Source organism: Malaya genurostris, chromosome 3, assembly GCF_030247185.1.
Source record: "Malaya genurostris strain Urasoe2022 chromosome 3, Malgen_1.1, whole genome shotgun sequence".
NCBI lineage: Eukaryota > Metazoa > Arthropoda > Insecta > Diptera > Culicidae > Malaya > Malaya genurostris.
In genome coordinates, this window is record NC_080572.1 from 242,284,292 (window position 1) to 242,296,848 (window position 12,557).

Here is a 12,557-nt window from a genome sequence, read left to right on the forward strand (position 1 = left end):
AAACCACAATCCAATCAATCTATTGAATATTGCAAACGGCCATTGGTTTCGTCCGCGCCCAGTTCGACGAGAACTGTTATCATTGCCCACACCACGGCACAGAGGTGAGCACCCACCGTTTGCCCCTGGCACTATACCATTACCTGGAACTACACCAAATTGAGTAATCTGAATAAATATTTAATGGTTGTTGCGGGCCGGGTGAAATCACTTCCACTCTGTTGTGGTTTAAGCAAACGAAACGATTATGTTGCCATTGTTGCATAATGATATCGGTGTTGGTCGGTGCTCGGAATATCTGATCCATCGAATCCCTGGCCGTGCACCGACGGAGTAGAATTTCATCCACCAGTTGATTATGTTCGAATCGAACTGATTGTCGCTTGGAGGGGCTCGATGTGAACCGGTTGAATTTCAATTAATGTTGTTTTGGTTCTCGTTTTGACCTTCTGCAATGTGTCACTTGCCTGCCCCATGTGCCGCCTTCGATATGTTCCATTCCGACTGCTAATCCAGTTCTATCCTCATCTCCTCACAAACAGGTCATCAAAAATGTACATTTCATCACGATCTGGAGCTGGACCACAAACCGCTGACTCGAGAGGATTTACTGCCGCTAATGTCAAAATCGTACCGAATGCTGCTTAGCAGTCTCGGCGAGGATCCTGAACGACAGGTAGGTTTCGACTAGGAACTCAAGTTAATTAACTTTTGACGGATTGTTTAATGAGTGCTTCTCATTTCGGTTTAATCCTTTCCGGCAGGGCCTACTGAAAACTCCCGAACGTGCTGCCAAGGCCATGTTGTTCTTCACCAAAGGATACGACCAAAGCTTGGAGGGTAAGTGATTTCACAAAGCAGTAAACAACAACACATTCACATTCGGTCGGGTGACAAGAGATTCGGCATCGCAGTAGCCATGGAAAAATGATTTTAGCTATGGCATAAACTGCTCCCCAACGGTTTTCTATTTGTCATAGACGACGAAACATGAAATTCATGAAAATTCCACGTATCTCATGGAACGAGTTTATGAAACTGTTAGTTTTTAGTGGAAAAATTTCTAGAGACCGCGGGTACCACTGTATCTCCACGAGCATCACGGGATAGGAGATTTGTTAGTAGGGAGGGAAAGAGATCCGGATATGTTTTGGTAAACGATCTCAACAAAACCTGATTTTCGATACTCAGGAGAAATATAAGTTAGAAAAATATAAAATATCTCCAAGGACCGATCTCACGTACCCCTTTTCTCCTGCTCGCTCTGCTGTCAGCAGCGCGAGATGAAACGAAAGAATAAAATAAAAACACTCGCGAATGGGTCCGCTGCAGACCAACCCTAGACCTTCAGTCTGAATGACACGATTGACTTGTAAAGTTTCACACGTTCCATAGAAATCCGACAACACCGACAAAGACATGCAGACGGCGCTTCGATCGGTTAACAGGTTAACATCGTTGAATTTTGAGGCGGTAAATTCTCACTTCCCGCCGCTCGAGCATCTTTAGATTCGCGGATCAATACTATTCAATGAATAACACTCCCACTACTAAACCAACACTTGCCACATCTGCACTATAACCAAAAATAACTGTTTCAACCAAATTCTTAACTATGCGTATCAAACAACACATTGAAATTATACTTTTTTGAGAGTAGCACCAGGACACCGCATCGCACTCCCAGTGATGTCAACTCTCTCATAAACCAGTTCGCTTTCACATCTCATCCAAGTCAGTCGATAAAACAAAACCGCTTACGTTCGGGACAGAAGAAACCAAGTAGAGTATTGTGTAGTGAACAATAGAACGACCTCGAAAGCAGTAAACCAAACGAACAAAAGTTACCGCCGACACGAAAGAATACAATTGTTGTTGACTGCAGGCGGTGCAAAATTCGACCTTCGATACGAGAACTTGAACGTTTGCTTAAGGAGCAAATGCATCTTGACATTAAACGTGTGCATTTACTTCAATGCATAGGGAGAGATTCTCTCTATCAAAAAAGAAAAGGGGAAGAATATTGTCCCCGGTATTCTAAATGGCGTACGTTTATTACGCATACACTTGAAGAAGGCTATACCTTCTTATGTGATTTTCGGTCAAGATACAAGAATTCCGTGCAAATCACTTGTTACCTAACATATGACAACCAGATGGCCACATGTCAATATTGCCAAAAAGCTGTTCACTACGGCGAGCCATGTGATAAACAGGACAAGGACACAACCACACCAAAGGACAACGGTGCTTCCTTCACACCAACCCCAAGCAACCCCAGTACACCTGTGACAGCCACCAACAACAATGAAGCATCCCCTTCAACGAAACGACTTTCGGCGAAATGACATTCGGCGAAACGATTTTCGGTGATATGACCCGCTCCCGTCGTCACTCTACTAGCAAGCTATACGATTTTACAATAACGGATATAAATATAAGGGGGTCATGATTCGCATTAATGTGAAAATTCCTAAAATCTTGAATTGTTTAATGTATTAACTGAAATTTTCCTTGAATTATCGTTCTCTCGCGAATATGAATTCATGCAAATTATATTACATTTTTTGATTTTTTTATTTAAAGTCGTGCTAAGTTTTGCGGATTTTTGGATTTATAAACTGTTTGATTTAAAAATTATTTGTTTTGGATTTAAAAATTTCTCTACTTGATAATTTTCTCAGTGTATGATTTCCATGACGCTTCAATTCAATCTCTCAATACTCTCTCTTGCTGAGAGAGCTCAGTCAATTTCAGTGAGAGCTTCGGCTATAAAAGTAAACCCTGTAACATTATTCTGGCATTCTATACGCGACTTTTGGAAGCAGAAGTTTAGCAGTTAAAATAAATCAGCAACACCAGCGGAATAATTTGAACACCTGGAATCATCGGCGATGAATGTCACAAAAAAAACACCACAGCGGGGGCCGGACAAAAATCGAAGGTCCTTTGGAACACGACAGTAGGTTCTATTTTTTTTTTTCGATGCACCCTGTATTGAATTCCAGTTTTTTTTGCCTTTCTCATATAGAAAGGTTATGCAATCACTTGAAAAACCGACTAGTGAAAATTGGCCCGGAGGGCCAAGTGTCATATACCATTCGACTCAGTTCATCGAGCTGAGCAATGTCTGTGTGTGTGTGTGTGTGTGTGTATGTGTCAAATAATCTCACTAGGTTTTCTCGGAGATGGCTAAACCGATTTTGACAAACTAGGATTCAAATGAAAGGTCTCGTGGTCCCATACGGAATTCCTGAATTTCATCCGGATCCGACTTCCGGTTCCGGAATTATAGGGTAAAGTGTGTTCAATATTGTACACCGTCACTTAAACCGGCGAAGCAAAAAACGTGAAAATTTTTCTAAACTGGACTCAAAACTACACAAATCGATAGTCATTATCAGTAGGCAACTAAACAAACCGATTCCGGCTATCCTGGTTTCCGGTATCCGGTTCCGGAAGTACCAGAAATAGTGGTCATATGTACCAAAATGGATCTCACTCACTTTTCTCAGCGATGGTTTGACCAATTTCCACAAACTTAGATTCAAATGAAAGGTCTTCCGGTCCCATACGGAATTCCTGAATTTCATCCGGATCCGACTTCCGAATCCGGAGTTATAGGGTGCGTATTAGAAGAGTTTGTGTGTCATGTTAGTTGGTGGCCGTACGAACCGACTTCGATTATACCGGTTCTTGGGTTCCGGTGCCGGAAGTGCATATAATAGTGAACCCATTTCGTTTTCTTAAGGATGGCTTACGCAATCAAAGCACTGTTTTATTCTGTATGTTATGTATAAACAATCACTTGGTTTCCTTTAAAAATCGAAGAGAAAATTTTTGAATAGAATGCCACAATATTATATGTACATGAGAAAGGCATCATCACACCACTAGGTGGATTAAAACAGGTTTTTTTTCAAATAAACCCCTTCTAATGTTAAGGAGTTTTTAACCTAAGAATTTCCGGTTTCCAATTCTTAAATTTTTGTAGTTGTCTAATGATCTTCGATTAATGATGTCTGATCCTTGATTGACTCTCGAAAACGCTTGGATCTTTCGATTGTTGAGTTCTTGAAATTTCTTAGATTCTTATTATTTTTGTATTCTAGGATTTTTGTTGGACTTCTTGAGTTATAGCGATTTTAGAGCGTTGAATTTACGGATGATCGAATTCTTAATTTTTTTTTTTTGAGTTCGTTTAATACAATCCATTGACAGATTTTTGAAATCCTAAGTTCTTGAATTTTTTGTTTCGTGAATTGTTCAAATAGTGGATCTTTATTTCTCGGATTTGTGAGTTTTTGAAATATTGAACTCTTAAATTTTTAGCTTTTTAGAATATTGTGTTTTTAAATTTTACGTTCTTGAATTCTTACATACTTAAAACCGATTCTCGAGCTCGGTATAATGAATACCGACATTTTACTGATTGTTCGGTAATCCACGTGATCTTTTCCGAAATTTATTAAATGAAATTGCTGATATCTTTTGCCGGAGTTTGACATAATATTATGCTTAATGTCTGAGGCCAATGTGTTTAAGGCTGTTTTAGAGGGCTTCACGCTTCAAACCTGATTTTCTCAGAAACGGAGACGAAAATAAAAAAAACCCCAACTGACAATCTCTAGTTCTTGAAATTAGTTTAAATTATTCTGTGAAAATTTCCGAATGATTGTGACTTTAGCGGTCGGGAAAGTCTTTTTGTCTGAAGGAAGAATGGCATAGCTGAAAACGCCGTCTTTTAACTTGTTCATTGAATATCTCGCCTTCAAAAGCATTGATCAAAAATCTATTCCGACAATGTCTAGATAAACTAATTTAGATGCGATTAGTGCATAAAAACGTAGGGGTAACCTCTTCAGCAAAAAATATAAAAAAATCAGGAATATTTTCGGAATTATGGGAAACCTTTCTGATTTTTTTCAAAATTTTTCAAAATGTATCTCATGTAAAAAAAATGTTCAAAACTTTCGAATTTTTTTAATCGCACTTACAATTTTGGTACCACTCTAGGTTTTGCATCGAAAATATATCATTGATGAGTACATTACGCTGTATTTTTTTCAGATTTTTAAAAAATGTGGACGGGTATAATTTCAGACTTTGAAAAAAATCATTCCAAAAACCATGCGTCTCCATCAAATTGTCATCATCCGATGGAGACGCATCGTATTAGGTTCTAAAATCATATAACACATGCCCTTAGAACTTGCTTGCGGAGAAGGTTATCGGGATATTGATCATGTCGTTTGGACATGCGTGGAGTATCGTGATGTCAGATCTCAACTAATAAATTCTTTGCGTACCCAAGGTAAACTATCCAATATCCCAGTTCGAGACATTCTTGCTTGTCGTGACCTTTCATACATGAAACTCATTTATCATTTCATAAAGAAAATTGGAGTTTCAATTTAATAAAGGCCCCTTTTAAGACTTAGTTCTGATCCCAGCTGCGTCCATGAGTTCAACCAATAGCTAAATTAGAATAAAAATTATGTAATGATACAAACAAACTCGAAACAGTTTATGAAATTATTAACAAAATGTCTGAAAATAACAGCTTATTTTATAATTTATAGAAGTTAATCGTTTGGTTCAAATAATATTTCCGAGTAGATTTCATAATTAATGACGAGTTACCTAAGATGATATTTAAGCTATAAGAGAATATGTTTTAATAAATTCAAAACGTTGTGACTATGTTAGAATTAAATTAGGATAAGAATATTATGTAAAAGTGATGCTACGGCGAAGAAAAACTTATGTAAACTGCCTTAAGAAATAAACGTATTTATGGAAAAAAAATGCCCTTAGAACTGAATACCATGCTGTCAATTTAACGTCGGGTGCGAAAAAGGCGTACTAGTTTTCGTAATGAGTTTTCCACTTTGTTTCCAAAAGTATTTGAAAGCTTTGTTTTTCAGATATTTATGGTTATCTCACATTGTTGAAAATGTAATCACAAATTCCTGATTATATTTCCAATTGCTTGTAAAAAAATATATTGTTGGATTAAGAACAACAAGAGATTTTCACGATTGAGTTCTACCCATTCTTGTACAGGCTAAATTTCGAAAAGGTGCCCCATATTAAAGTAACGGTGAAGCCAGAGAGAAAGCATCAAGTGACGCAGCAGAAAAATGACAAATATGTCAGAGTGAACTCGATGCATTGCGAAGCGACTACTGACCAATCGCATCGCACTCACTCTGACATATGGTATGTCATTTTTCTGCTGAACTTGAATGGACGGAGCTCTTCCGTGCGACTCCGTGCGATTTGTCAAGTTTCGCTTCGCGTCGCTTGTCGCTTGTCGCTTACTCTCGGGCTTCACCCTAAATCGTATCCACGACAAAATAAACCTGTGACGCGGTGTGTTTTTGGTTTCCTTTAATAGGACTATAATTGAATGCCTTGATGGTCAAGTAAAGCGAAGCATGCTTGATTCTTCTAGTCAATTCGGGTATCGCTTCATGTGTTTTCATATACAGGATAGAATAATTGGAAAAACAATTTTCTCGAGTGGGAGCTAGCTAATGGGTTCGAGTCCCGTCTTTGCGTTAACATTTTCGCGGTTTCCATTCGCTTGTCATTTTTCCTATCTGTTTTATTTTTCGTAAGATACTGATCAAATTCTAAACAAGCTCAAGACGGCACTACGTCTTAACAAGAATGGAAGGAGTAAGTGAAAAAGCCGTGCAAAATGCAATCAGGAAGTTCGGTGAGGATAACACCTTTGAGGATAAACCGAAAACGGGTCGAAAAAAGGTCCTGCTAACCCTCAGTTGGGTAAACGTATACTGAAGGCGTTCGAGCAAAAGAAGGAGGTTTCAGTTCGGGATGTGGCCAAAAAAGTGGGCACTTCGAAGTCAAATGTTCTTCGTGCTAAAGAACGTTTGAATCTTCGAACCTATAAGAAGCAGAAACAACCTAAACGTAGTCCGAAACAAGAAGCATCGATCAGGCCGAGGGTTCGAAAGCTGTACAATTCGATTCTTGCTGGAAATTTGAACTGCATAATCATGGACGACGAAACCTACATGAGACTCGATTAACAATCCTTGCCGGTACCACAATATTATACGGTGCGAAAAGGGCAAGTGTTAAACCAGTCCGAGACATCGATTGAAGTCGAAAAATTTGGTAAAAAAGCTATGGTCTGGCAAGCATTTTGTAGCTGCGGTAAGATTTCGAAACGCTTCATCACTACTACTTCAATGAACAGCGAAATATACAGCAAGGAATGTTTACAAAAACGACTTCTACCCATGATTCGAAGCCACAAGGATCCTGTTGTCTTCTGGCGAGATCTTGCTTCTTGCCACTACTCGAAATCAACGGTAGAATGGTATACTACCAAAAATGTCACTTTCGTCCCAAAAGACATGAATGCACCAAATTGCCCACAACTTAGACCAATTGAGGAATTTTGGGCATTAACGAAGGCACATCTTAGGGAACATATCTCGGCAACCGAAACCATTGAACAGTTCGAAAAAGATTGAAAAAAAGTGTCAAAAGTTGTCGCCAAGAAGTCTGTACGGAATTTAATGAGGAACGTTCGCAAGAAGGTGCGCCAGCTAGTCTACAATGGCTAAGTAGCAAATGTTGAGAATAATATTCTGTTGTTGTAGTCTAATATTATCAGTATATCGAAAAAAAAATGAATATCTAACACTTGTGAATTATTTACAGCGAAATCAAAGTGCGTCCATACTTTCTGGGATAGTCTTTATATCGACATTTTTTGAAAACCTTTACTCATATTGTAAGGGGTTTCAAAGAATATCAATAATCTGGAAGTCGCCAACTTGGAACTCAGAACCACCTCAAACATTTTAATTGTATTTTTTCATTGGTTTAAAAATGTTAACACTTTATTCGAACGCAGAGGATTAGGTTGAACAATGCTGGATATGAATTTTTACTCACTTGGTGAAGACGGCGACTTTTTTAATATCAAGATCGCAGATCTTTCGAATTGCAGATTCATTCGATCTGGAAAATCAGGAAATTTCATTTTCAAACGTCAGTCGATACCCTGTATTTTGGGATGGTTTAAAAATGTATGTTTCACAGATGGCATATTGGTTAATACAACTATATAACTATAAATTGAATAAAAAAATTAATTCCGGTCAGTATTTTTGTATAATTTTCCTGCCGATTCTGTATCTCGATCGAATACGAAACTTAAAAAAGCAACTCGAATACGAAACTTCCATTTCATACGAAAAACTTAAACTCGATCGAAATACAGAATGATATTTTGTCGTGAATACGACTTACTTTACTATGGGGTGCCTTTTCAAAATTTACCCTCTGAGAGAGTGATAAGTTTTTGATCGTGAATATCTCTTGTTGTATCTAACGAATCAACATAATTCTTGCGACATGCCATCGGAAATATGATCTAAATTTTATGATAATATTTTCAGTTGTGTGACAGAATCTCAAATAATTCAAAATTAAACTTTTCTGAAATGTTTGGTATAAACGAGTACCAAAGAGGATAATTCATAAGGCGCGTTTGCCTTTCTCGTATTTTGAAAGCTCACAGCTCAGTGATCTGTGAAAGGATTTATATAATCTAACTACCAATAGAATCGAAATTTTTCAACTTAAGCGTGTGAAGAAAAAGCATTGAAGTATTTCAATAGTACCCTATTGAAAAACCTGTCTCATTTGACCCACGGCAACATCAGCCAATCAGAACGCGTTCTGAGGAAGAGAACAAAATATCTGCAGCTGCACAACAAATCGTTCGAGAAAAGTGTTGAATATCGTAGTGAGTTCCTCAATTTGGTCCTTCTGAATGCTAGAAACGAATCCCTACAGCATATTGATATATTTTTTTTTCAATAAATTATGCAAATCCGAAATGAAATAACCGACATTAAAGTTCTGTATGCGGCCGTTAGTACCACCCATTAGTGAAAAAGCTACAAACGAAATCGCGTAAAAAGAAAGCTCCTAACAAAACTTGGATCAGTTTGGATTTTATCGCCACTGCGAGCAGATGTATTGTGTGTCGTTTGCAAAGCTAGTTTCGCTTCCGATAAGAGCGATTACGTTACAGCTGCTAGTCGTTTGCATTGGTGAAAAATCAACGGAAAGAGGACAACGGTGGGGAACATCACACAAAATCAGCCGTTCTTATGGCTCAAAAGTTTTCTAAAAAACTATTAGAATTTGTTGTTCGCAAATCGAAGGTAAATATCCTCAGTTTAGTGCAAATCTAGAACAGCTTGGTTAGATTTGTGCACTTTTCGCTGTGTGAAATTCACAGTAATCGAGATCAAGTGCCTTCTTTGTTTTTGCGAAAAATGTTCCAGAGTTTAATGTCGTAGAGAATTACGCAATTTGACCCTCCTGAATGCTAAAAACGAATCCCTATAGCATATTGATAGTTTCGTTCAATAAATTAGGCCTATTGTATCATTGATCAACCCAGCGAATTAATGTTTTTTTTTTTATATGGAAGATTATAATCGGTTGGAAACGCAAAACCTATACCAACAATATCAGTATCGCACCCACGGACAACAGTTCAGCCTGGAATTAGATGACGGAAGTCTGCGGCATCCATCGGAATTCGAATTCAACTCATCACTCTCCATCACAAACGCTTTCATAAAAGGTTCTTTTCAGAGCCACCATTATTTTACTATAAAGAACTATACTGGTGATTTCATAATATTTGTGTTTCAGAATGTTAAATGTAACTAATCTGTACTTTAGTTTAGGTGCATCGTTTCAAATTCTACATACAATTTCATACAATTGATCAACTAATTGATATTCGGAACTGTTAAGGAACATGTCAGTTCTTTTCCTATTCACGACATCCAGTTATGTCTCTGACATTACCCACCCGCCTTTTTTAATAAAAAGTTTTTTATCCAGACCAATTCGCGTACAAGCTTTACGTAATTTTTGTACCGTTGGATCTCGTTGTCACTCTTCTTTTAGGGGGAGAGGAACTTCCATTTTTTCTTGCGATGATTGAGGGGCACTGTGTTCGTGGCTCGTTTCGTCATCCATTGCCGCATCGGTGGTATCGTTGTTGGTTTCCGTTTTTTCTTCGTTTTCCTTGTAAACCGCATTCTTGGGTTGGTTGTTAGTTGCTGTAGACGCGCCTTGTTGTGCATTAATTGCAGTTGCTGGTTGGTTTGATGGTGCAACAGGATTACTGCGCTCACTAGTTTCTGTTGTTGGGCTATGGTCCTTGGTTTTGTTTGAAGATGTCTTTTTCGTAGTTTCAGTACAAGATTTGCCATAGTGTGCAGGTTGTTCACAAAACTGACATATAACCAGTTGATTTTCATACGTAATCAGCAATTTACACGGATGTATCCCGACTTGATCTCAAATGATGTAAGATGGAATTGCTTTACGTAGTTGCATACGTACCACCCGCACGCCATTTCGGATACACGGAAAAAAAATTCCGCCATGCTTCCCTTTCGATGGAAAGAACTTCATCGTCCTTAAGCAAGATTTCAATTTCGGTTGCTGCTGGTTTAACTTTGCAGCGCTTGAATCCAATACAAATTGAATTTAGTCTTGTAGGCCAAGTTTCCGGCTTTGTTAAATCGTATTTGCCCATTTCGTACACTCTATTGTTCACTGCACTGTGTCGTCTTTGTTTCTATCGTCTCGACCGTAAGCAATTGTCGACTGTGTCGGATGAGATGCGAGCACGAACTGAACAGAATTATATTCTCACAGTCTATCAAAACATCCGGACTTGCTCGAAGAGCACAGAACCGGATTGTTCATATGCGTGATTCAAAATTGAAATAAAAATAAATCCGGCCACGGTGTAAATCTCAAACACTGAGCTGAATTACATACTTTATCCAAATTATGCGACGTTGCTCCATCCCAACAACCCAATTATAATTATGACAATCGTACGAGTTCAAATGCGAATTTTTAAATGTTGGAAATTCGCTCCAACATGCGAAAACTTCTTTTCCCCTAAAACTTCGACAAGAAGGTAACATTTTAGCATACGTCTACTGCGATTCCAAATCCAAACCGTTATTGTGAAAAACTAAAACTAATGTTTTCATTTTGTTTGAACGAAACTCTTTTTATGTTTGTTACTATTCCTTGGCAACATGTTCACAGCTTGCACTACAATCTCAATCTATTCCAATGAATCAATGCGAGTGCATTCCAAAGGGACAGGGATGCATCGATCACCTCAGTCAGGACCGTTCGCTATGCACACAATTCAAGTTATGACTTCCTGGTCACGAGCAGACAGAATCGCTGCTGTCTTTTTTTGCACAAGAGTACGATTATTGGAAATGAAAAATGAAGGAAATCCGATTCACTTTCGTCACGTTTCCAACCAATCGTCCTTCCCGAAGTGTACCGTGTAGTCCAGTTCACGTACTGACCGTTACGACCGTTGCGATTCCGGCGGATTTTGGAGATGCTGTAAATAACTGTGTCTGACTCGGATACACATTTCACAAGAGACACGAGATATTAGTTTTTTTCCTTATGCTGGTTTATTGTATGAATGCCGGAATACCACCATGGAAATATTCTAACATTTCCGAACCCATCCCCCATCCCCCCATCAACTATTACAGGTGCAAAACTTTTCTCCAATCGTGTCTCGGTGTCGCATGACTGAACGGCTCTGTCGGTACGGATTCTACGGTGAACTACGACGAGTGGAAGACCCGGCATCCAAGCGAGCATTTTATTTGATTGTTACTTCTTGAATAGCAGCATCGCTTCCCCCGCCCGGCCTAACCTTCCGTGTTTCCGGGAATGCAACAACTCCGACCGCAGAATAGAAAATGGAGCCCGGAAGTGCAAAAAAACCCATTGCCTCTGCCTCATTCGCGCTGGCAAGATGGGGTATGGCGTGATGCGTGACTTCTGTGAAGTGATGTTGCTTCCCACGAGATCCTTTCTTCGAATGTGACATATGAACCGCTGTTTGCGAGTATGTGTGTTCTAGAGAGATTCTGCTATGATTGTAAATGCGAACTTAGAATTGCAAATTGAATCAATGTTTCACAGTTCATGGCCTGCTATGTTACGAATGTCTACTTTTAAACGTAGGCATAAAGCAAGCAATCTTAGACCAATGAGAATTAGATAGATGAGGCACACAAAACGCTTCGGTGTTTGTGAAATGAATTTAGCTTCTATTGCGAGAGAGGTAGATAATTTCTAGAATACTACGGATTGAATGTTTTGCTCACACCAATCTCGGTAGAACATTCGAGATCAGATCCTCTGATTAAAAACTATGCTTGTCAGCGGGAAAAACTAACAAGCGTAATTACATAAATCAAATAAAGCATACTTTCATTTCCCCACAAGCAGTCAAAGAAAGAATTACACTAATCTTTGGCTAGCAAACGTCAGCGATATCGGCTCCCGTCTCCGGCCACTACCTCATCGCCATCACCAAGCAAAAAGCTTGGTCGCCGCCTTACCAGCAGCTAAAAATGTGCTCCAACTCGTACGAAACTTACTCTATGAATGTATGTATGTATACCTACACTACATGGCACATGGCG

General features: G+C 38.8%; 1 protein-coding gene across 15 annotated transcripts in view; it reads left to right on the forward strand.

Moving 5' to 3' along the window:
- The window catches only part of LOC131434830 (GTP cyclohydrolase 1), a 78,566-nt gene that overhangs the window by 53,360 nt on the left and 12,649 nt on the right, over window positions 1–12,557 (forward strand). For all 15 annotated transcript variants that reach the window (XM_058602018.1, XM_058602004.1, XM_058602005.1 and 12 more), the window contains 2 exons: window positions 543–676; window positions 765–840. In XM_058602018.1, the coding sequence (XP_058458001.1) occupies window positions 543–676; window positions 765–840 (210 nt within the window). The remainder of the gene's footprint in view (window positions 1–542; window positions 677–764; window positions 841–12,557) is intronic.